We start from the raw sequence: 25,574 nt of genomic DNA on the forward strand, positions 1-25,574 counted from the left end.
GACTGTGTTATTGACTTGTTTATTGTTTACTCCATGTGTAACTCTGTGTTGTTGTCTGTTCACACTGCTATGCTTTATCTTGGCCAGGTCGCAGTTGTAAATGAGAACTTGTTCTCAACTAGCCTACCTGGTTAAATAAAGGTGAAATAAAAATATATACATTTTTTTATAAAAAAAGAGAAGTGACACAATTTCCCTAGTTAATATTGCCTGCTACCATTAATTTATTTTAACTAAATATGCAGGTTTAAAAAAATATTAGTCTGTGTATTGATTTTAAGAAAAGCATTGTTGTTTATGGTTAGGTACATTTGCAACGATTGTGCTTTTTTTGCGAATGCATTTTTGTTCAATCATCCCCCGTTTGGAGAAGTAGGCTGTGATTCGATGATAAAGTAACAGGCACCACATTGATTATATGCAATGCAGGACAAGCTAGTTAAATGAGTAATATCATCAACCATTCATTTGTATGCATTTTGAACGAGGGAAACCGGTAGATTACTGAGTCTAGCGAGCCAATGAAACTGACTTTTGGGATATAAATAACGACTTTATCGAACAAAAGGACCATTTGTTATGTAGCTGGGACCCTTGTGATTGCAACCAGATGAAGGTCTTCAAAGGTAAGTTATTTTGTTTATCGCTATTTCTGACTTTCGTGATGCCTCTGCTTGGTTGGAAAATGTATGTAATGCTTTCGTGTGCTGGGCGCTGTCCTCAGATAATCGCATGGTGTGCTTTCGCCGTAAAGCCTTTTTGAAATCTGATAACGTGGCTGGATTAAGTTAAGCTTTTAAATGATGTATGACACTTGTATTTTCATGAATATTACAATTTCTGTCATTTAAAATTCACGCACTGCAATTTCACCGGATGTTGTCAAGGTGAGACGCTAGCGTCCCAATGATCCGTAAGAAGTTTTTAACTAGTGATTATGTGAAGATTGATTGTTTTTATAATATAAGTTTAATACTAGCTAGCAACTTACCGTGGCTCCTTGCTGCACTCGCATAACAGGTTGTCAGCCTGCCACACAGTTTCCTCATGGAATGCAATGTAATCGGCCATAATCGGTGTGCAAAAATGTTGATTACGGATTGTTATGAAAAAAATGAAATCGGCCATGCCGATTAATTGGTCGACCTCTTGTTAGAATACCTCATGATAAGCTGTAGACCATACTATTTACCAAGAGTTTTTTCATTTATATTTTTCGTAGCATTCTATTGACCACCACACATCGATACTGGCACCAAGACAGCACTCAACAAGCTAAAAATAAGCAAACAAGAAAATACTCATCCAGAGGCGGTGCTCCTAGTGGCTGGTGATTTTAATGCAGGAAAACTGAAATCAGTCTTACCTCATTTCTACCAGCATGTCACCTGTGCCCCAAAAAATCTAGTTCACCTTTAGTCCACACACAGGAACGCATACAAAGCTCTCCCTTTCCCTCCATTTGGCAAATCTGACGATAACTACAGTACCAGTCAAAAGTACCAGACACACCGATTCATTCCACAGTTTTTCTTTATTTTCGACATTGTAGAAAGCTAAGTGAACATAACTCTTTAATTAAAGAGAGAACACTGAACAGAACTAAACAAAACAACAAAACGAACCACCCTTGTCACACCCTGACCTAACCAAATAATAAAGAAAACTAAGATAACTAAGGTCAGGGCGTGACACAGGGATTGGACTGCTGAGGACTGGGGTAAAGTCATTTTCTCTGATGAATCCCCTCTCCGATTGTTTGGGGCATCCGGAAAAAAACTTGTCCACAGAAGACAAGGTGAGCGCTACCATCAGTCCTGTGTCATGCGTCATGCCAATAGTAAAGCATCCTGAGACCATTCATGTGTGGGGTTGCTTCTCAGCCAAGGGAGTGGGCTCACTCACGTTTTTGCCTAAGAACACAGCCATGAATAAAGAATGGTACCAACACATCCTCCGAGAGCAACTTCTCACAACTATCCAGGAAGTTTAGTGACAAACAATGCCTTTTCCAGCATGATGGAGCACTTTGCCATAAGGAAAAAGTGATAACTAAGTGGCTCGGGGAACAAAACATTGATATTCTGGGTCCATGGCCAGGAAACTCCCCAGACCTTAATCCCATTGAGAACTTGTGGTCAATCATCAAGAGGCGGGTGGATGAACAAAAACCCTCAAATCCTGACAAACTCCAAGCATTGATTATGCAAGAATGGGCTGCTTCAGTCAGAAATTAATTGACAGCATGCCAGGGCAGATTGCAGAGGTCTTGAAAAAGAAGGGTGAACACTGCAAATATTCACTCTTTGCATCAACTTCATGTAATTGTCAATAAAAGCCTTTGACACTTATGAAATGCTTATAATTATATGTCAGTATTCCATAGTAACATCTGACAAAAATATCTAAAGTCACTGAAGCAGCAAACTTTGTGAAAATAAATTTTTGTGTCATTCTCAAAACTTTTGGCCATGAATGTACATGTACACACAAGCACTGACACACACAGGCAGAAATGTGCATTGATTACCAAATTCCACACCAAAATGTTTTGGTTCATTTTCCCCCTTAGTTCAGTTAGTTTGGACTGGTGTGAACAATATCCACACTCAGGAGCGCACTAAACAACGCACCTTGGTTCGCTCAAAAAGGGTGGTCTCTGTCCGATTCCATTCGTACGATTGTCTAGTTCGCTGCAGGTGAGAACGCAGTCTGGACCAAACAAAATAAAATAACCACTGGCGTGCAGTAGAACTATTATTTGGTTGTTTGACGGCGAGCAGTTTCTTAAATGCATGCAGTAGCGTATCATAACTTGATATATCTGACACATTATGAGTAGCAGCGCATTCATGAGGGCATCCTATGCAGATTAGGGGAGATAGGGGCTATAGCCTACCGGCTATTATAGGCTACTGAATATAGCCTATTTACGTTGCGGTTAGAGTGGCATTTGTGCCGTTTCCTACCGCACGTTGTTTGAAGATCAAAGTTAAAGTAATAACGTTTGGGAAACACAAGTAATGCTGATTGATAATCAAAGAGCATTTTCCTCCAATAAACAAATTACTTGCATGAACACGTGATTTTGTTTAGGCATTTGAGTTTGTTGGACAATGTGAAACCAACTGGACCAAATAACAAAAATACTGTACAATGTTACAAATAATCAAACTCTGGTTCGAACTATAGCTCAGAATTATATGTGAAAACACCCTTATTCTGTTAAGACATGTTAAAATCATGGGGCACTGTCAGCAGATAATCCATCCATCAGATCAGCTACAGGGAGACTGCAGTGACCTCAGAGAGAATGCGGACATTCTGCTACCTGTGACCTCAAGGATCAACAGGGAGAGAGCACATAGAATGAAAATTCCATTTTAAATTCCTTGACCTCAGTTCACGTGGCTAGCCTACTTTTTATAGCTGGAACTGAATGTGCAGAAACGGAGGAAGCCTAAACTCCGAAATAATACAGGGAATGCTGAAGTACCTTTGACCCTCTAATAGGACGGTGTGATGGAGCGAGAGATGGAGAACGGTAGTGAGACTCAGGGCACCACTCATCACACGGCCCATTTGCTGCCAGGCTCTGATTGGGGACTAACCCACTAGGTACCATGCAGTCAGGGTGGCACCTGATCTGCGAGTCCTTCCAGGTGCCAGTGTTGATGGAGCAACAGGCCAGGGGCAGAGAGACAGTACCTCCCCATTTCAAAACGTTTTCTTCCTCGTGAGCACTACTGAACACTACCCAGGACTCATCTGTTGCCAGGCTCTCATAGGGCTCACCCACTATTATAGTAACCTAGGTGCTATGCCAGTCAGGTTGCCACTTGATATATGAGCTCTCCCAGGTGCCAGAGTGGCTGATGCAGGCCAGGGGCAAAGAGAAAGAGATGCACCGCCTCCCCCAGAAGCCCTTGGCTCCAATTGCACTCCACCTGATTCACTTAGCCAACACAGAGAGGAGAGAGGGCTATAATGGTATCTGAGTTACGGAAACAAAAATCAAAACAATTACATTTGCCTTTTATGGCTCAATTTACTGACGGAAATATATTTGCAGAAGAAACAAACATGATAGTCAGAGGGAGAAGAGGAGAGATGAAAGATAGAAGGGGGGAATGGAGCATTTGACTTCAGTTAAGAGCTTTTGAATTAATTTTCTGGGGTTTGCCAAAAGAAATGTAACACAAGCTAGCATATGAGTGCTAGAAATTCAACTATGGAAATTATTTTATTTAAGTGTGCCAAAAGCAAAGACTAGTGCAAGCTTGGGACATTATAAAAAAACTCAGTTTTGAGCCTCCTTCAAAAGTGAAAGGTAACAAGGGAGTCTTGATACTAAATTATACAGACAGTAACTGGTGCAGCCATGAGAACAGCCAATTCAGCTGAATCACTGACAGTAAAAACACAACACAGCCAAGTGAGGTGTCCACACAGAGTTAATATATCCAGCCGTGCTCAACCTGCCAGGCCACATGACTGCACATGAAGGTGTGTGTGACAAAGTTGACATTTTGTCTGCACCCTGTAGAATTCAATGATTTCTATATATACACTAGATGACAGACAGTGGCCGTTGTTTTGAAGCCACAGACTCCATTTTAGTACTCCCCACCACTTCTCTACAGATCCTCTCAAGCTGTCAGGTTGGATGGGGAGCGTTGCTGCACAGCTATTTTCAGGGCTCTCCAGAGATATTTGATAGGGTTCAAGTTCGGGCACAGGCTGGGCCACTCAAGGACATTCAGAGACTTGTCCCGAAGTTACTCCTGAGTTGCCTTGGCTGTGTGCTTATGGTCGTTGTCCTGTTGGAAGATGAAACTTCACCCCAGTCTGAAGTCTAGAGTGCTCTGGAGCAGGTTTTAATCAAGGATCTCTCAGTACTTTGCTCCGTTCATCTTTCCCTTGATCCTGACTAGTCTCGCAGTCCCTGCCACTGAAAAACATCTCCACAGAATGATGCTGCCACCACCATGCTTCACCATAAGGATGGTGCCAAGTTTCCTCCAGACGTGACGCTTGGCATTCAGGCCAAAGAGTTCACTCCTGGTTTCATCAGCGGAGAGAATCTTGTTTCTCATGGTCTGAGTCTTTAGGTGCCTTTTGGCAAACTCCAAGCGGGCTGTCATATGCCTTTTACTGAGGAGTGGCTTCCGTATGGCCAATCTACAATAAAGGCCTGATTGGTGGAGTGCTGCAGAGATGGTTGTCCTTCTGGAAGGTTCTCCCATCTCCACAGAGGAACACTGACTAAGGCTCTAATCCCTTGATTGCTCAGTTTAGCCAGGCGGACAGTTCTAGGAAGAGTCTTGGTGGTTCCAAACTTCTTCCATTTGAGAATGATAGAGGCCACTGTGTTCTTGGGGACCTTCAATGCTGCAGAAATGTTTTGGTACCCTTCCCCAGATCTGTGCCTCGACACAATCCTGTCTCAGAGCTCTACGGACAATTCATTCGACCTCATGGCTTGGTTTTTGCTCTGACATGCACTGTCAACTGTGGGACCTTACATAGACAGGTGTGTGCCTTCCAAATCATGTGCAATCAATTAAGTTTACAACAGGTGGGTTCCAGTCAAGTTGTAAAACATCTCAAGGATGATCAGAAACAGGATGCACCTGAGCTCAATTGCGCGTCTCATAGCAAAGTTTCTGAATATTTATATTAATAGCGTATTTCTGTATTTTATTTTTTATAAATGAGCTAAAAACCTGTTTTCACTGCCATTATGGTGTATTGTGTGTAGATTGATGAGGGTAAAATGTATTTAATCCATTTTCATATAAGGCTGTAATGTTACAAAATGTGGAAAAGGGGAAAGGGGTCTGAATACTTTCCGAATACACTGTGTATATATATATATATATATATATATATATATAGTGTCATGTGCAATCAATCAAGTATTCAGACCCCTTTCACCTTATATATATATTAGATGACCTAAAGAATTTGGACACCTGCTTGCCGAACATCTCATTCTGAAATCATGGGCATTAATATGGAGTTGGTTCCCCCTTTGCTGCTATAATAGCCTCCACTCTTCTGGGGAGGCTTTCCACTAGATGTTGGAATATTGCTGTGGGGACTTGCTTCCATTCAGCCACAAGAGCATTAGTGAGATCGAGCACTGATGTTGGGGGATTAGGCCTGGCTCACAGTCGGTGTTCCAATTCATCCCAAAGGTGTTCGAAGAGGTTGAGGTCAGGGCTCTGTGCAGGCCAATCAAGTTCTTCCACACCAATCTCGACAAACCATTTCTGTATGGACCTCGCTTTGTGCATGGGGACATTGTCATGCTGAAACGGAAAGGGTCTTCCCAGAACTGTTGCCACAAAGTTGGAAGCACAGAATTGTCTAGAATGTCATTGTATACTGTAGTGTTAAGATTTCCCTTCACTGGAAGTAAGGGGCCTTGCCCGAACCATGAAAAACAGCCCCGCTGTTGCTCCTAGACATTTCTATTTCACAATAACAGCATTTACAGTTGACCGGGGCAGATCCAGCAGGGCAGAAATGTAACGAACTGACTTGTTGGAAAGGTAGCATCCTATGACAGTGCCACATTGAAAGTCACTGAGCTCTTCAGGCCATTCTACTACCACTGTTTGTCTATGGAGATTGCATAGCTGTGTGCTCGATTTTATACACCTGTCAGCAACAGGTGTGGCTGAAATAGACGAATCCACTAATTTGAAGGGGTGTCCACATACTTCAGCCACGGTACACCCTGGCCTTGCTGATAAGCTTCCCTGATGTTTTCCTGAACTTTCCAATACATTTTTGATACATTTCAGTCACTCAGCCTACTGATGCAAATACACTTTTATTTTTTAACATTTCCCATAGGCTATTCAAGTAATTTAGAGGTGAAGGAAACGCACACCTATTTAGGCGAGGTGCTGACTAGCGGAATGGAACACTTCGAAAAAATAGAGAGAAAAAAAAGTAGAGACGCACACTCTAGGAGCTCAGATGCAAAAACATTTATGTCCAATGTTTCGACAGACAAGCTGTCTTCATCGGGGTATAATGACAAACACTGCGGGATGATAATTTACATAGTGTCAAAAGACACACAGGTGTCTGTAATCATGGCCGGGTGTGACCTGATATCATTGGTTAATTCTCATATATTAAAATAGCATACAAAAAACATAAATGGTTAGCGTACGATCATAGATACAATTTAGCTACATAAGCCTACGAACATTTACAATAGCAAAATCAAAATCAAAATAATCACAAGAATAGCTTCAGATTAGTAGTCTCCACTCTTTTCATTGGCCTATGCCATTGGTTGCATCTAAAACAGATTTTTATTGATATCAGTATGTCAGTGACAGAGTAGTCTGTCATTTTGGTAATTTGTGTGGTATAAAAAAAGTGTGTTCTTCACAATGCATGTTCTTTCTCTGTCCATAGTCTGGTCTATTTCGGGCAACACGCCTGTCTCTCCCTCGCTCCCTGCCGCTACCCATCTTAAGTGGCTCTGTCCTCGATTAGAACAGAAAAGAGAGAACCGGAACACCAACAGACTCACAGCCACAAATTGACCTTCTCACATACTGTACATCAAAAGAGGACCTAATTAACTAAATATTTTCTTTAAACTCGCCATTGGTTACTTAGCAGCTGGGCAGCGCTCATGTGTGCTGACCACTACCCCACCTCCATCCCCCGCTGACTGAAAGCCACACACACAGCGCAAAACACACACAATACAGATAGAAACTTGCGCGCGCACACACACACACACACACACACACACACACACACACACACACACACACACACACACACACACACACACACACACACACACACACACACACACACACACACACACACACACACACACACACACACACACACACACACACACACAGAAGAGCATTTGAAAAAGGGGCTTAGAGTCACTTACAAAGCAGTTGAGCACAGAGCAGGAGACCCTTGCTGCAAGGCTCATGACGAGAAGAGGAAGCAGGGCTGTGCCCCTGAGACACACAGCCTACAGAGAAGCAGTAGCAGCAGGAAGAAGGGAGAGCCACGGGCCGGCATTACCATCCTCACCACTCCTACTCCCTCCACGCCTCCGTGATACCCCCACACTGCCCCAGGAGGTGCTATACACCCCCACCCTTAGTCCCCCCCCCCCTCCCCCAGTGAGGGGGATGAAAACCGAGAGAGGGTGTGCTGGTGCCTGGAAAGCTCCCCTGTTGCTCAGACCAAGTTGGGAGGAAGCGAATGATAGTCCATAAGAACACACAGAATCCACTGAAATAGCCCACAAAGAGGAGGATGAAGGACAAGAAAGGGAGAGCAGGTGAACTTACTAGACGTGAGCGGAAAAATGAGATTGCCGTGAATGTGTGAGGAGAGAAAGAAACAGAGAGCAGGAATTGCCTGATGATAAGCTCCTCCCTCGGCATGCCATGCGCATCTCCACCCTCTCACCCAATCACGTGCTCTTGTTTCACTCTCTCTCTCCATCACATCCTCCCTACCTACCTCTTCCCTGTTTACCCTTCACCGAGATACAGCTCCTCGTACGCAGTCAGGCAGCCTCCTCAGCAACGCGTCAGAGCAGCATAGACCGTACCACACCACTGCTGGATGCTACAGCCAGCACATCACGCATCTATCTCATGCACCACACCGCAACGCAGCATATGCACTACGCATGGGTAGAGATACACACACGCACAAATAAACGATCAGAACATGTCTTCACAAGGCTATATTTAACACCTCACATTAGTGGTGGTTTTTCACAAGGGTTTGTTTCTTACATTGACACCTCTGCATCGGAAGGCACAGACACACACTGGGGAGGATGGGGTCTCTCGCTGAAACAGTATCAAGCCGACTGACAGTGTGGTACGGTAGGTTGGAGCAGAACATGGAGGGAGGAGTGGAAGAGGAGTGAGCCTATGCAGAGAACTCCAGTGACAGCATTCTACAGCAGAGCTGCCCCCTCCTTGCCCCCTCGCCTACCCTCCCTCTATTCTGAGTTTCTCCTTGGTGCTGTGTGCGTGCGTGCGTGCGTGCGTGCGTGCGTGTGTGTGTGTGTGTGTGTGTGTAAGCATATACAGTGTCCCCTAAGCCAGAGGGGCACACACACTACCATGGTTGAGTCGTGACTTTGGGAGGAGCCATTCTTTTTTTACATTCTAGAGTCATCCGAGCAACACTGCACACAAGAACCTGCAGTGTAAGCTACTGTACCTGCATTTCAACTGTATACACATCACACACGGTTCATTAATCAAGATAACACTGCAATCAATGTATTTTTTATTTTATTCTGTATCAATAGAATACACTTCCCTACTAGTGCATTACAGCATGCCCCATTGACCTTAGACAGTAGTGCAGCCAATACTCATCCAGCCCCAGCCTTTCCATCAGTCCCATTATCACAATGGCCCGTGATGTATTTATAAGATAGGAATGTACTGTATAATGTCATGTATAGTGCTGAAATCACCCTCCATTGTTGAGGATAAACAATCATATCGATTTGACACAAATCATTTGTGACTGTTCTGTAATGTCCTAAACAGACCCTGCCTGGGCTCTGGTCTATATGGATGCTGTGTCCTCTCTCTGTGATGTAACAATAGACTGGAGGGACCCTGACTGCTAATTGGCTGTGAGTGACGGCCCATGGCAGGCAGGCAATAGCGTGGATCATGACTCGCTAACAGAGAAGAGAACCTCAGAACACCCAGTTAGGGGGATGGGATACATGGATATATGGATGGCTTCTGGTGCATGACAGAGTTTTATTATCATAGGGTGTGTTTGTGATTTCAATCTGGAGTGCCAGAGTCCTCTGGGTGTTTGTAAATTCAGGGCATTGTCAGATTGTCCGTTCGTAAATTCAGAGCGTTTCGCTCTCGGAGCGTTCCGAGCGCAAACTAGATGCGAGTGCTCTGAAATCGGATAAGACAGCCAGAGTGAATTTACAATTTACGAACGCACCCATAATGTACTGTATGGAACTGACTACAGCCACAATGTACAGTCGTAGCCAAAAGTTTTGAGAATGACACAAATATTAATTTTCATTAAGTTTGCTGCTTCAGTGGGATATTTAGATATTTTTGTCAGATGTTACTGTTATACTGAATGTTATACTGAAGTATAATTACAAGCATTTCATAAGTGTCAAAGGCTTTTCTTGACAATTTCATGAAGTTGATGCAGAGTCAATATTTGCAGTGTTGACTCTTCTTTTTCAAGATCTCTGCAATCCGCCCTACTAGCATGTTGTCAAATAATTTCTGGGCCACATCCTGACTGATGGCAGCCCATTCTTGCATAATCAATGCTTGGAGTTTGTCAGAATTTGTGGGTTTTTGTGGGTTTTTCCAACCGCCTCTTGAGGATTGACCACAAGTTCTCAATGGGATTAAGGTCTGGGGAGTTTCCTGGCCATGGACCCAAAATATGGATGTTTTATTCTCTGAGCCACTTAGTTTTATTCCCCGAGTCACTTTTGCCTTACAGCAAGGGGCTCCATCATGCTGGAAAAGGCATTGTTTATCAGCTAACTGTTCCTGGATGGTTGGGGGAAGTTTCTCTCGGAGGATGTGTTGGTACCATTCTGTATTCATGACTGTGTTCGTAGGCAAAATTGTGAGTGAGCCCACTCCCTTGGCTGAGAAGCAACCCCGCATATGAATGGTCTCAGGATGCTTTACTGTTGGCATGACACAGGACTGATGGTAGCGTTCACCTTGTCTTCTCTGGACAAGCTTTTTCCGGAAAGCCCCAAGCAATTGGAAAGGGGATTCATCAGAGAAAATTACTTTACCCCAGTCCTCAGCAGTCCAATCCCTGTACCTTTTGCAGAATATCAGTCTGTCCCTGATGTTTTTAATGGAGAGAAGTGGCTTCTTTGCTGCCCTTCTTGACACCAGGCCATTCTCCAAAAGTCTTCGCCTCACTGTGCGTACAGATGCACTCACACCTGCCTGCTGCCATTCCTGAGCTCTGTACTGGTGGTGCCCCAATCCCGCAGCTGAATCAACTTTAGGAGACGGTCCTGGTGCTTGCTGAACTTTCTTGGGCGCCCTGAAGCCTTCTTCACATCATTTGAACCGCTCTCCTTGAAGTTCTTGATGATCCGATAAATGGTTGATTTAGGTGCAATCTTACTGGCAGCAATGTCCTTGCCTGTGAAGCCGTTTTTGTGCAAAGCAATGATGACAGCACGTGTTTCCTTTCAGGTAACCATGATTGACAGAGGAACAACAATGATTCCAAGCACCACCCACCTTTTGAAGCTTCCAGTGAGTTATTCAAACTCAATCAGCATGACAGAGTGATCTCTAGCCTTGTCCTCGTCAACACTCACACCTGGGTTAACGAGAGAATCACTGACATGACGTCAGCTGGTCCTTTTGTGGCAGGACTGAAATGCAGTGGGGATGTTTTTGTGGGATTAAGTTCCTTTGCATGGCAAAGAGGGACTTTGCAATTAATTGCAATTCATCTGATCACTCTTCATAACATTCTGGAGTATATGCATATTGCCATCATACAAACTGAGTCAGCAGACTTTGTGAAAATGTATATTTGTGTAATTCTCAAAACTTTTGCCCACGACTCTACGTCAAACAGAGGTGCGTCAACTGGCAATGGGGACCAGATTAAACTAAAGTACCTTCTCACTGTATCACTGAATACATTATGGGGTTAGATGGTTGGGTTGTGCCTTCTTGAACATTCCCTTGGCCATATATAAAGTACCAGTCAAAAGTTTGGACACACCTACTCATTCTAGGGTTCTTCTTTATTTTTACTATTTTCTACCTTGTGGAATAATAGTGAAGACATAACAACTGTGAAATAACACATATTGAATCATGTAGTAACCAAAAGAAAGTGTTAAACAAATCAAAATATATTTTATATTTGGAATTCTTCAAAGTAGCCACCCTTCGCCTTGATGACAGCTTTGCACACTTTTGGCATTCTCTCAACCAGTTTTATGAGGTAGTCACCTGGAATGCATTTCAATTAACAGGTGTGCCCTGTTAAAAGTTAATTTGTGGAATTTATTACCTTCTTAATGCATTTGAGCTTGTGTTGTGACATGGTAGGGGTGGTACAGAGAAGATAGCCCTATTTGGTAAAAGACCAAGTCCATATTATGGCAAGAACAGCTAAAAGAGCAAAGAGAAACGACAGTCCATCATTACTTTAAGACATGAAGGTCAGTCAGTGTGGAAGATTTCAAGAACTTTGAAAGTTTCATCAACTACAGTCACATAAAACATCAAGCGCTATGAGGAAACTGGCTCTCATGAGGACCGCCAAAGGAAAGGAAGACCCAGAGTTGAGTTACCTCTGCTGCAAAGGACATGTTCATTAGAGTTAACTGCATCTCAGAAATTGCAGCCCAAATAAATGCTTCACTGAGTTCAAGTAACAGACACATCTCAACATCAATGATATTTGACCAAGAAGGAGAGTGATGGAGTGCTGCATCAGATGACCTGGCCTCCACAATCACCCGAACTCAACCCTATTGAGATGGTTTGTGATGACTTGGACCGCAGAGTGAAGGAAAAGCAGCCAACAAGTGCTCAGCATATGTGTGAACTCCTTCAAGACGTTTAGAAAAGCATTCCAGGTGAAACTGGTTTAGAGAATGCCAAGAGTGTGCAATATATTTAGATTTGTTTAACACTTTTTTGGTTACTACATTACTACATGATTCCATATGTGTTATTTCATAGTTTTGATGTCTTCACTATTATTCTACAATGTAGAAAATTGCTAAAATAAAGAAGAACCCTTGAATGAGTAGGTGTATGCAAACTTTTGACTGGTATTGTATGTGTGCAGCAGTGCACTTTATGTCACTGTAGCTGTGCAAATAGGGAATCATTATATGCCCTCCTGTGTTTCAATAGTGTGTTTTCTGTCACATGCGGTAAACGCATGCAGGCCTGTATGATGTCTGGTAGGGTTATGCTTCGATCCCAAACGACAGCTTCTTTGTGCAAATTGGACGCAGCATCATCAGGATATGTATGCTACAAATGTTCAACATTCACCTTCTGTTACCATTTCTGTCAAATTGTATTTTCCTGACTAAATGTCATATGATGTATCTATGTTTTTATGCATGATATACTGCAATTATTTTTTGTGAAAAATATGTAAAAAATATAATCTGACCCGCATTACCCATATAAGGCACAAATGAGCTAAACTAGCTACCCCGTTATTATTTGGGGATGAAGGGCAGTGGGCCAGCGCAGCCTTGCCTCCCGGATGACACCAAGACTGTCTTTGTTAAGGAGTAACGTGCCTTTACCCCTGACTACTAACATTACAAGGCCTTTCAGTATCTTGACAACCCAACAGCAGAGTGAGACTGGAGAAATGCCAGCCCAAAACTTCTAAAGCACACCACATTGCACAACATATATGGCAGGGGTAGGCGGGCCGATTTTTGTCCAAGTGGATGGTCGGGAGGAGGGGTACACAGCAAATTTAAAGCCCTAAAAGAGATTGTATCTTAACATTTTAAAAATGTATACCATTGAAACAGAATCCCATATTGTGGGAATGCTTGGGGACAAAATACAAATCTTGTCTGAAGATGTGGGCTCGGTAGTGGCCCAGATGAGCTCAGCCTACAAAAACACAGTATATGACAACCGAGAATATGCATCCATTATAGCAGACATCATTATGTTGTTGGCAAAAAAGGGGATTGCATTTATTTAACCTTTATTTAACTAGGCAAGTCAGTGAAATCCCCTTTTTTATTTACAATGATGGCCTACTGGGGAACAGTAGGTTAACTGTCTTGTTTAGGGGTATAAGAGATTTTTACCTTGTCAGCTCCGGGATTCGATGCAGCAATCTTTCGGTTAGTGGCCCAACGAATCCCAGCAATCTTTCGGTTAGTGGCCCAACGCTCTAACCACTAGGCTACCTGCTGCAGGGCATGAGGCATGATGAGCCCGAGACCTCCAGCAAATGGGGCAACTTCTTAGAAAGGTCCCACTTCCACACAAAAAGAGATGTGGCATGTATTGCCAAGCTACACACGTCACTGAATCTCACCAGCCACGAAACACAAAATGAATTCATAGCCATTGTGGCTAAAGAAAAAATCATTTGGGAGGTAGAGGCCAATGGCTTTTTAACTCTTTTAACTCTAATGGTTAACTAGGCACGCACCTACAAACAGAGGAGATGACTGTGTGCGCCCATTACAGAAAACAAATGAAAGTTCAAGAACGGTTCATGGGCTTTCTCGACTGTTCAGAGCGGCAAACGCAGAGGCCATATACACCCACATCAAGCAGTTCCTGCAAGAGCACAGTATTTCCAACCTACCTGTGGTTGCCCAGTGCTAAATAGAGCCGCTGTGCCATGGCTGGCAAAGTGAACGTAAACCGCGCCAGGAACATACAGCGGCAGTCTACATTCACTGAATGGCCCACGTGCTCAATCTGTTGTTGGAGGAGGCCTACACAGTTAACCGGGCAGCCTGACGGTTTTCTTCCATCTTGTGGAAAGCCTTCTTTTTTACAGCCAGGTACTCACCATGCCCTACTGGAGATGGGTCAGGGACAGCCATCTTCCCTGTCACTTCTCCACATCAAGTGACATTGCCAAAACTATAAACCCAGAACAGCTTATCTACGCATATGATGCAAAGACCTAATGTTGGATGCTGCTCCATTAGGGTAAAAGTGTTCTTTTTGAATCACTGTTGCTTTGGCAGCTACTATGCCATTTATAGCCGACACTGTATGCTTTGGTTTGTAACCATAATTGCTTTCCAGAACAGTGTTTCAATATTTGTTTGTTGAATTTCATGAAAGCTGCTGGACGTTGATATTCATATTATATAACTTTGATTACTTCTCAGGGTTTATTGTGTCAAAATAAAACAAATTGTCATTGTCCACACTTTAGTGTTGCTGCATTACAGGCTCATGGAGCGCTCATGGCGTTTGTCCTTCGCATTGGTCTTGGTCTGGGTTGAACGTTGATTTTCATGAGAGAGCGGACAGGAATCCCAAGGCCATGATAATACAGTTATAAACATAATGAACAGATTATGCCAGTCATGTATAATTAACAAAAAGCCTTTCTCTGCTAAAACGTCATTCTTCATGAAATGAGTATAGGCCTAGTTTTTTTCCCTCTTACAGTTAAGGCTCGCACACATTGCACCGAACGTAGATCTAGCTTTTGCCTGCCAATCATTCAGCAAGCATAATTTTAGGGAACACCTGCTGTAGACGTTTGACTGCCGACATTTTTCACACGATTCTACATGTAAAATTGGTGTGCAAATTACATTGAGGTGCTAAGTATTCTCGGCCAGCCAACGCTATTGGCGTCTCTGAGGCCTTATACGTGACAAGAGTTCAGAATTGTTTGTTTTGTTCTTTTGTGAGAGACCAATAAAGGAATTGACAGATTTGCCTATTCTTTCCTGAACTGTAGCCGATATGCCTGTGCTATTTTGTAGCATAGCCCACTCACTGTGTACATTCCTGTTTGGTCTGGTCCTGCAATTTGATTGATGCACTTGATTTTATTATATTATGTACTGCACCCGATTTTATGTTGGCCTACTTTCAATATACGATGTCATTGAGTGTCCTGAAAAGTGTACGTCAAATGTATTATTTTTAAATAAATGTAATTTGCAAACAGTTCAAATAAATTGCTATTTGTATGTAAAGCAGTAGCCTGTGCATGTTTCTAATAGAACAGCAGTAACTGATCATTTGTTTACACTATAGCGTATTCGTCTCAGACATGGGGCGCTCTGTTCATGCCGGGTATTGATTTCTATCAGTATTTATTGCCTGTAATTCACAATACATTTAAACATGAAAAAGGTGGGAAGGCCTGTGTGAAATCCTCCTGCTTCGGCATCCCAATAGGAATGTGGACTGGCGTTCGAGCTCTGAAGTAGACTCAGGGCTCCGCACACCTGGCTAGAGACTGCTGCCACTGTCCATCTGTGTTGGTTCTTAACCCGTCAGCTCTGAATAGAGTAATACATCCCGTAGCGACTGGCTCATATAGCCACAGCCAAGATGCCAGTAATTTGAACAGCGCAGCAAATAACCGATTGTTGAGTTGCCGCTGTCAGTGAAATACAATTGTGGGAAATACAATTGTAAAGCAATTGGCCATATGCCTACTGAAAATAGTAGAATTCTGTCTGTCCGTACCTACCATAATTATTTCTCAACAGCATCATGTTGTGGGGGTTCTTTGCTGCAGGAGGGACTGGTGTACTTCACAAAATAGATGATATCATGAGGAGGGAAATTATGTGGATATATTGAAGCAACATCTCAGTCAGGAAGTTAAAGCTTGGTCGCAAATGGGTCTTCCAAATGGACAATGACCCCAAGCATACTTCCAAAGTTCTGGCAAAAAGGACAACAAAGTCGAGGTATTGGAGTGACCACAATCCTATAGAAAATTTGTGGGCAGAACTGAAAAAGTATGTGCGAGCAAGGAGGCCTACAAACCTGACTCAGTTACAGGAATGGGCCAAAATTCACCCCACTTATTGTGGGAAGCTTGTGGAAGGCTACCCGAAACGTTTGACCCAAGTTAAACAATTTAAAGACAATGCTACCAAATACTAATGGAGTGTATGTAAACATCTGACCCACTGGGATGTGATGAAAGAAATAAAAGCTGAAATAAATAATTCTCTCTACTATTATTCTGCCATTTCACATTCTTAAAATAAAGTGGTGATCCTAACTGACGTAAGACAGGGAATTGTTACTAGGATTAAATGTCAGGAATTGTGAAAAACTAAGTTTAAATGTATTTGGCTAAGGTGTATGTAAACTTCCGACTTCAACTGTATATAGGCTATTGTAACTAGCGGAGGGCACCCGCCATATCGTCGGTGAGTTGAGTGCATAGTGCCCGGCTTTATCAATGCTGGGAATTTTTCTTAGGACAATTTCCTCATTCAGGCTAGTTGGATGTCATATTGTAGGTATACCATCGGTGTGCCTCCCCTCTTTTCATAGCCTCGTCTATTTGTTGCATTCAATTTTGTTATTAAATAGTTTATGCTAACATCTCCAGTCATGTCAAATGACACAGGTTTCTAAAAGGCCACATTTTCCCGGACCATAGAAACTCCTTTGCGCTGCACTGCATAGCCTGCACTCTCTGCCGAGCTCTGTTCACTTCTTTTTTGCAAACAATGACTGAGTTAGACATATTACAATTAATAGACCCTACTGTTGCCGAATATACTCATCACATTAGGATTTAAATGTGATGATTCATGGAATGCTTTATTGTAGGCCTAAAGCGGATGTTTGTGTGGAAAAACATATGCAGCTTCCCCAAACTTGAAACCCACGCGCCACCTATGGAATATATATATATATTTTTCTTTTTACCAAGAAAGTAAACTAAGAACAAATTATTATTTACAATGACGGCCTAGCAAGAGGCAAAAGGCTTCCTGTTTAGAGGGCACATTGGGGCACTCGTCTTGTGGTGTGACTGAGTGGCTTAGTGTTCCCCTCTCTCCTCTACCCGTTCTCCCTCTGACCAGCCAGACTAGTGAGTCAGTGAGTTCCAGATATGGCCTCCTGTATCCTGTGTCTCCACAGTGTTAAAGTTATTTTAGGAAAGGAGGCCACCCATCCATCCACTCAACCAACCAACCACAGGGCCTGTAGGACTGCAGCTGTTGATAGTTACTGGGCAGATATATTGTCACGACTTTCGTCGGAAGAAGAAGAGGAGGAGTCATTGGACCAAAATGCAGCGGGGTACGTGTTCATCTTTATTAGCTTAACTGACTGAACACTGAATACAAAATAACAAAAATAATAGCCGAAACAGTTCTGCAAGGTGCAACCAACACTAAACAGAAAATAACCACCCACAACTAACAGTGGGAAAACAGGCTACCTAAGTATGGTTCTCAATCAGAGACAATGAAAGACAGCTGTCCCTGATTGAGAACCATACCCGGCCAAAACATAGAAATACACAACCTAGACATACAAACATAGAATGCCCAACCACATCACACCCTGACCAATCAAAAAATAGAAACATACAAAGCAATCTACAGTCAGGGCGTGACATATATGATCATGGTCTCATATGTGTTATGAGATTTTGATGAATAATGACTAAATTAGGCATACATTATTTAGCTTAAAACTACAACTAAACAGAATACTACTATGTTACTGTATGGATGTATGAATCGTATTATAATCATAGTACTGAAAATAATGTGTGTAATTATATTCAAGGATTAGAACAAAGACTGGCTCTTCCTTGTTAGAAACTAATGAAGTTATCATCAGACTGGCTAGAATGCTGTGTTCCTTACGGGACATCTTATCTCTACACAGGGAGAGGAGAGACCTTGGGGTAGTAGTAAATTATTTAACAGGTGGTGGACGATATGGGAAGGTTTGTGAACTATACTGCCATTGTATCGGAGTGGAGGAAGCGCAGTTTAAAACCTATGACGTCATTTTTAGTATATAACCTGTTGGAAATTGTACCATGATCAGTATTCTCGAGAATAAACGCTATTGATTGATTTTGAGACTGGTCTCTGTCTATTTTATGCAAATAAGTATCTTACAAATCCTTAGAAATGGGCAGAGTGTTTTAACTGAATTGGTTGATAAACATATAGGAATCAAAATCCTTTAACAATATGTCAAATCAATTTGTGTTTGTCACATGCGCTGAATACAGGTGTAGACCTTACCGTGAAATAGTTAAGAAAATATTTACTAAATAAACTTCTTTTTTTTAAGTCACAAAATAATAAAAATGAGAATACAATGCCTTCGGAAAGTTGACCTTTTCCACATCTTGTTAAGTTACAGCCTTATTCTAGAATTGATTAAATAAATACAAATCATCAGCAATAATGTATTAACTATTATTCTACAATGTAGAAAACAGTAAAAATGTATTAAAACACTGGAATGAGTAGTGTGTCCACACTTTTGACTGGTACTGTATGTAAGTGGGGCGGCAGGTAGCCTAGTGTTTAGAGCATTGGGCCAGTAACCGAAAGGTTGCTAGATCGAATCCCCGAGCTGACAAGGTCACAATCTGAACAAGGCAATTAACCCACTGTTCCTAGGCCATCATGGTAAATAAGAATTTGTTCTTAACTGACTTGCCTGGTTTAAATAAAGGTTACATTTTTTATTTTGTACAAATTTGAAAAAAATATCTCAACTTTTTTTGCTTTGTCATTATGGGGTATTGTGTGTAGATTGATGAGGGGAAAAAATGATGTAATCAATTTTAGAATAAGGCTGTACGTAACAAAATGTGGAAAAAGTCAAGGGGTCTGAATACTTTCCGAAGGCAATGTATGTACATGGGCTACCGGTACCGAGTCAATGGGGGGGGGTGTCAATGCAAATAGTCGGGGTTGTCATTTGATTCATTGTTCAGCTTGGGGGTAGAAGCTCCGGTACCGCTTGCCGTGCTGTAGCAGAGCGAACAGTCTATGACTTGGGTGACTGGAGTCTTTAACAATTTCCTTCCTCTGACACCGCCAAGTATATAGGTTCTGGATGACAGGTAGCTTGGTTCCAGTGATGTACTCGGCCGTACACACTACTCTTTGTAGCACCTTGCAGTTGCCATACCAGGCGGTGATGCAAACGGTCAGGATGCTCTAGATGGTGCAGCTGTAGAACTCCCCCCCCCCCCTCTACTGAGGCATTGTTGTGCCCTCGTCACCACTGTCTTGATGTGTTTGGACCATGATAGTTTGTTGGTGATGTGGAACTTGAAACTCTCGACCCGCTCCACTACAGCCCGTCGATGTGGATGTGAGAGTGTTCGGCACTCCTTTTCCTGTAGTCCACGATCATCTCCTTTGTCTTGCTCACGTTGAGGGAGAGGTTGTTGTACTGGCACCACACTGCCAGGTCTTTGACCTCCTCCCTATAGGCTGTCTCATCGTTGTCGGTGATCATTGTTGTTGAGGATCAGCATGGCAGATGTGTTGTTGCCTACCCTTACCAGCTGGGGGTGGCCCATCAGGAAGTCTGACAGTGTGTGTGTGTAGGGAGGGTTCCCTTGTCAAACAGGTGGAGGAGGGTTCTTGTTTAAAAATATATATATCATGCACAGTGCTGCAGTAGTCAGGCCACAGAGTTTGGCCCAAAATGTGTTGCATGGTTGTCCCAAATCACGTTTTGACAACGGAATGGGAAATTGCCTGCCCGCCCATTTGATCGATGCCAAATACATTTGATTGACAACTGAGAGATATGCTAACATGTGATTAACAGTCATTCAGAATAGCTAGCTATCCAGCAAAGTGGTTCACATTTCTTGCTAGCTAAGCAAATGACAACTGCACCTCTAGCTGTAGCCATCGAAAAATGATATGAGGGGAAAAAGTCACTCACCCACTCCTCCAATAATATGACATGCTCCCAGCAGATATCTAGCTAACGTTAGGCTCCGTGCCTTTAGCTTGTTAAATGAATAGCTAGCTACATCAATAGACATGCTAGCCCAGGTATTTAATAACTCCAAATAACAAAAAAGTTTGTTGTAACATTTAAACTTAAAACATGATTCATTTTTTTGCACTGCATGGATCCCCGCTGCGGTTGAATGCAACACTGCTGCATGGTACACTCAAAATGTATTGTAGTGGAGTAGCCAGCCTAGGCTAAAATGTATTGTAGTGGAGTAGCCAGCCTAGGCTAAAATGTATTGTAGTGGAGTAGCCAGCCTAGGCTAAAATGTATTGTAGTGGAGTAGCCAGCCTAGGCTAAAATGTATTGTAGTGGAGTAGCCAGCCTAGGCTAAAATGTATTGTAGTGGAGTAGCCAGCCTAGGCTGGTAGTAGCCAGCCTAGGCTAAAATGTATTGTAGTGGAGTAGCCAGCCTAGGCTAGCCAGGCTAAAATGTATTGTAGTGGAGTAGCCAGCCTAGGCTAAAATGTATTGTAGTGGAGTAGCCAGCCTAGGCTAAAATGTATTGTAGTGGAGTAGCCAGCCTAGGCTAAAATGTATTGTAGTGGAGTAGCCAGCCTAGGCTAAAATGTATTGTAGTGGAGCTAAAAGCCAGCCTAGGCTAAAATGTATTGTAGTGGAGTAGCCAGCCTAGGCTAAAATGTGTAGTTGCCAGTGGCTAAAATGTATTGTAGTGGAGTAGCCAGCCTAGGCTAAAATGTATTGTAGTGGAGTAGCCAGCCTAGGCTAAAATGCTAAAATGTATTGTAGTGGAGTAGCCAGCCTAGGCTAAAATGTATTGTAGTGGAGTAGCCAGCCTAGGCTAAAAAAAATTAGGCTAAAATGTAGTGGAGTAGCCAGCCTAGGCTAAAATGTATTGTAGTGGAGTAGCCAGCCTAGGCTAAAATGTATTGTAGTGGAGTAGCCAGCCTAGGCTAAAATGTATTGTAGTGGAGTAGCCAGCCTAGGCTAAAATGTATTGTAGTGGAGTAGCCAGCCTAGGCTAAAATGTATTGTAGTGGAGTAGCCAGCCTAGGCTAAAATGTATTGTAGTGGAGTAGCCAGCCTAGGCTAAAATGTATTGTAGTGGAGTAGCCAGCCTAGGCTAGGCTAAAATGTATTGTAGTGTAGGAGTGGAGTAGCCAGCCTAGGCTAAAATGTATTGTAGTGGAGTAGCCAGCCTATGCTAAAATGTATTGTAGTGGAGTAGTCAGCCTAGGCTAAAATGTATTGTAGTGGAGTAGTCAGCCTAGGCTAAAATGTATTGTAGTGGAGTAGCCAGCCTAGGCTAAAATGTTGCTGTAATATGTTTAAATGTTTCTCCTTTGCATGATTTCTGTTGCCGGTTAAGTTTTTTGGGTTCTTCATTATCAAGCTTTAAAAATCGAAGCCAGACTGCAACATTTTAGTAGCCTAGCTAGGACTGTCTCATGTCTGTACACTTTCCCTCTACTGTGCGCTGTCAAAGGGACATACAAAAGCAACGCAATTGAAGTTGAATTCACCGATGCGAATTCACAACCTCAGTCACAGTCATACATTTTTGTTAAAAATATTGAGTAATTGAAACTGAAACCGAATGGGTGGCGGCAGCAAACAATGCATCAGGTCAGCTGTGATTTACAACCTGATTAGCAATCTTTTTGGACTACCAAGAAATGTATCGGTAAATTATATGAATCATATATTGAACTGCATCCATCTATTCTGCCAACAATGCATTACTGTAAGGCATGTCATTTCTTGTCAAATGGAAAATATTTGTGAAAGTTGGTTTTGAATCAAACTGGGAATTGGATATGTTTTACTGATATGATTGTCTGTTTGGTTCATATCTGCAAAGTAGTTCAAATGCTGTCTGTTCCACTTTAACTAATCACTAGCTCCTACCTGGAATATCCCGACTGACTGGCTGGGTCTGTAACTGGAGCCCTGCACAGTCTCTAGTGTCCTGTCAGTGGGTGGCATCATATGGGGCATTGTATGAGTGACACAAAAGTAGGTTACAATTAAGTACATCACTGTGATTGTTTTCAATTAAAATAATAGCTTCTTATTAAATAGCAATTTCTCAACAATAAATTTTGCTAGAACTGTCTGAGTGGTCTGAGTGAGGAGGGGGTAAACTGAAATAGCTGTTATTGGCAGAGGTTTGGAACTCTTTCTTATTGACTTGCCTAGTTAAATAAAGGTTAAATACATTGTTAAATGGTCTATTAAGAGGCTGACATTTCAGGCGGTCTTTTCAAACAGTTCTTTCACTGATTATCATCATTTTCACAGTATTATTTCAACCTCAGTGTGAAAATATTTAAAACACAGGAAATCGTGTTTTTGACTGCACTGGGCGTTTAATGCAAATAATATATGACCCATTATAGAAATCTGGGCATATAACGCATGCCACTACTTCACAGGAGAAGTAGTAGCATTTTCGTCAAAATGCTCTGCCAAATGACACATCCTGCTCTCTGCTACCTCAGATATTTTCATCATGGACTACCAGTGTTGTCCTGAATACAGCTGCTGGTATCGACATAGCTCTGTCTTCTGTGGTTAAAGCAGTCTAGACTGGCTGAAGCCAAGAGGGAAGGATTATTTGCCACGAATCATCATAATCCATACACCAGTAAGAGTCTACAGTTAAAATGCTAAGATAATAGCGTATGTACATGTAACTATCTCAACTGTATAAAAAGTCATTTTCATCACTAGCTACTGTTAGCTAGCTAGCTAACTAGGTAGACAGTTGCATACAGGTACCGTTATAGCTTGCTTCGAACTGCAATAAACCATTGTTTGCAGATGTGGCCAGTTGCATTCTGCTGTTAATGTGGATTGCTGATGTGCCAAGGCATGCATTACATGATGATAATCTTTATCATGTTTGCCAGTTTGTCATGTTTAACTACCTAGCTACCAAATCAAATGTTATTTGTCACAGTGTCACGCCCTGGTCGAAGTATTTTCTATTTATCTTCATGTATTGGGTCAGGCCAGGGTGTGGCATGGGGTTTTTGTATTGTGGTGTGTTTGTCTTGGGGTTTTGGTGGTGGTATTGGGATTGTAGCTTAGTGGGTTATCTAGCAAAGTCTATTGCTGTCTGTAGTGGTTCTCAATCAGAGGCAGGTGTTTATCGTTGTCTCTGATTGGGAACCATATTTAGGCAGCCATATTCTTTGAGTTTGTCGTGAGTGATTGTCCTTAGTGTTCTGGTAACTGGCTAGTGTTAGTTTGCATCAGTTTAGGCTGTTTCGGTTTTCGTTACGTTTATTGTTTTGTAGTGTTTGTGTTTAGTGTGTTTTTTTCATTAAACATGAATCTACACGCTGCGTTTTGGTCCGACTCTCCTTCACCACACCTAGAAAACCGTTACACACATGCGCCCAATACCACAGTCGTAGACCTTACAGTGAAATGCTTACTTACAAGCCCTTAACCAACAATGCAGTTTTAAGAAAACACCTAAAAAACAAACAAATAAAAGTAACATAATTAAAGAGCAGCAGTAAGATAACAATAGCGAGGCTATATATAGGGGGTACCGGTCAGTCGAGGTAATTGAGGTAATATGAACATGTAGGTAGAGTTATTACTTGTGTCTACATTGCCTTCATTGTTGGGATGGAAGCAGGTTAAGTGCGTACAAAACATTTTAGTACAGCTGTAACCTGTCGACAGGCAATAATAATAAGTTATAGAACATGAATTCATTTATGTTTTAACCTATTTTTCTGGAATTTATCGCTCAGCATAAACCCATAAACCCACGTACAAGGAGATGATTGAGAGTGAACAAGCAACACTTCATGTATTTTGTCTTTTTATTTTGAGCTTATTGCTTTGACTTGGGGGTCAACTAATGTTATTGCTGGTATGAAAGGTTTCAATATCTTGTCTATTTTGTCTGCTTTCCTCCGTTATAGCTTTAATTATCTGGAGCCTGGTGTTGTGGCCAAGGAGCTTTCACTCAGATGGAACCAGTTTTCAGCTGCTGTGCAATGTTGACTCCTTCCTCCCAGAGATGTGCAAATCATCACCCGGAATGGATACATCCCGGCAAACATATATTTTTAAGAAGATCAGGACTTTTGCAATGAAAAGGCCATGCACATTATATGCTGCTCCAAAGGGCCGGGCAGAAATATGCTCTCAGGCTAGATTCCTTTTGTTCATATCTTAGCATGACCTGAACCAAAATTACTCAAATGATCTTATGATACAGGCCTAGGTCTAGATATTGTTTTTACCTTTATGTGTTAAGTTTTTCCCAATTGTAGGCTACTATTTAATTGTTTTTATTTATTAACCTTTATTTTAACTAGGCTACCTTTACCAGTTGAAGTTAATAAAGCATTTTGTTGAAATCTTTTGTTTTTTAAGCACTACCTCACTGCGTTAGCACATGGCCACATTCACCTGTTCCAGTGTGAATTATTTAAGAGATGGGTGGGTCTAAGGCTTTAGAGGGTGTGAACGATGCTAAATGGGCATGAAGAAAGTACAGCACTATAGATATACAATGACGGGTCATTTAATACTGTAAAATGTTTGCCTAATGGGGTAACTTGGTGAGATAATGTTCAACTATTAAAGCAGCATTACTTCATGTATCCTCAAACTATAGTGTATGATATGTCATTTGAAGCTCTGAGACTGTACTTTTACACAATGTAAAAAAAAACAATTTCAAATTTTGAAACATAAGACTGAGAAGAGATGTGGTCACATACACTAAACAGAAATATAAATGCAATATGCAACAATATCATTGATTTTACTGAGTTACAGTTCAATTGAATCAGTCAATTGAAATAAATATATTAGGCCCTAATCTATGGATTTCACATGAATGGGCAGGCGGGCCTGGGAGGGTATAGGCTCACCCACTTGGGAGCCAGGCCCACCCACTGGCCACTCTCCCATAAAGCCCATACTGGTGAAGTACTGTAGAAACTGTTGTCCTTCTGGCAGGTTCTCCCATTGCAGGCAAGGAACTCTGCAGTTCTGTCAGAGTAGTCATTGAGTTCTTGGTCACCTCCAAGACCAAGG

The 25,574-nt window shown here is 42.1% G+C and overlaps 1 protein-coding gene across 4 annotated transcripts in view; it reads right to left on the reverse strand.

The window, feature by feature from the left end:
• mtmr4 (myotubularin related protein 4) overlaps positions 1–25,574 on the reverse strand; it is a 140,137-nt gene that overhangs the window by 82,765 nt on the left and 31,798 nt on the right. For 2 of the 4 annotated variants that reach the window (XM_046306274.1, XM_046306273.1), the window contains exon 1: positions 7,940–8,374. The exons of the other annotated variants lie outside the window; for them this stretch is intronic. In XM_046306274.1, coding sequence (XP_046162230.1) covers positions 7,940–7,984 — 45 coding nt within the window. In that variant the 5' untranslated portion in view covers positions 7,985–8,374. Of the gene's footprint in view, positions 1–7,939; positions 8,375–25,574 lie in introns of those variants that run through there. 4 annotated transcript variants of the gene reach the window in all.

Source organism: Oncorhynchus gorbuscha, linkage group LG16 (genome assembly GCF_021184085.1).
Source record: "Oncorhynchus gorbuscha isolate QuinsamMale2020 ecotype Even-year linkage group LG16, OgorEven_v1.0, whole genome shotgun sequence".
NCBI lineage: Eukaryota > Metazoa > Chordata > Actinopteri > Salmoniformes > Salmonidae > Oncorhynchus > Oncorhynchus gorbuscha.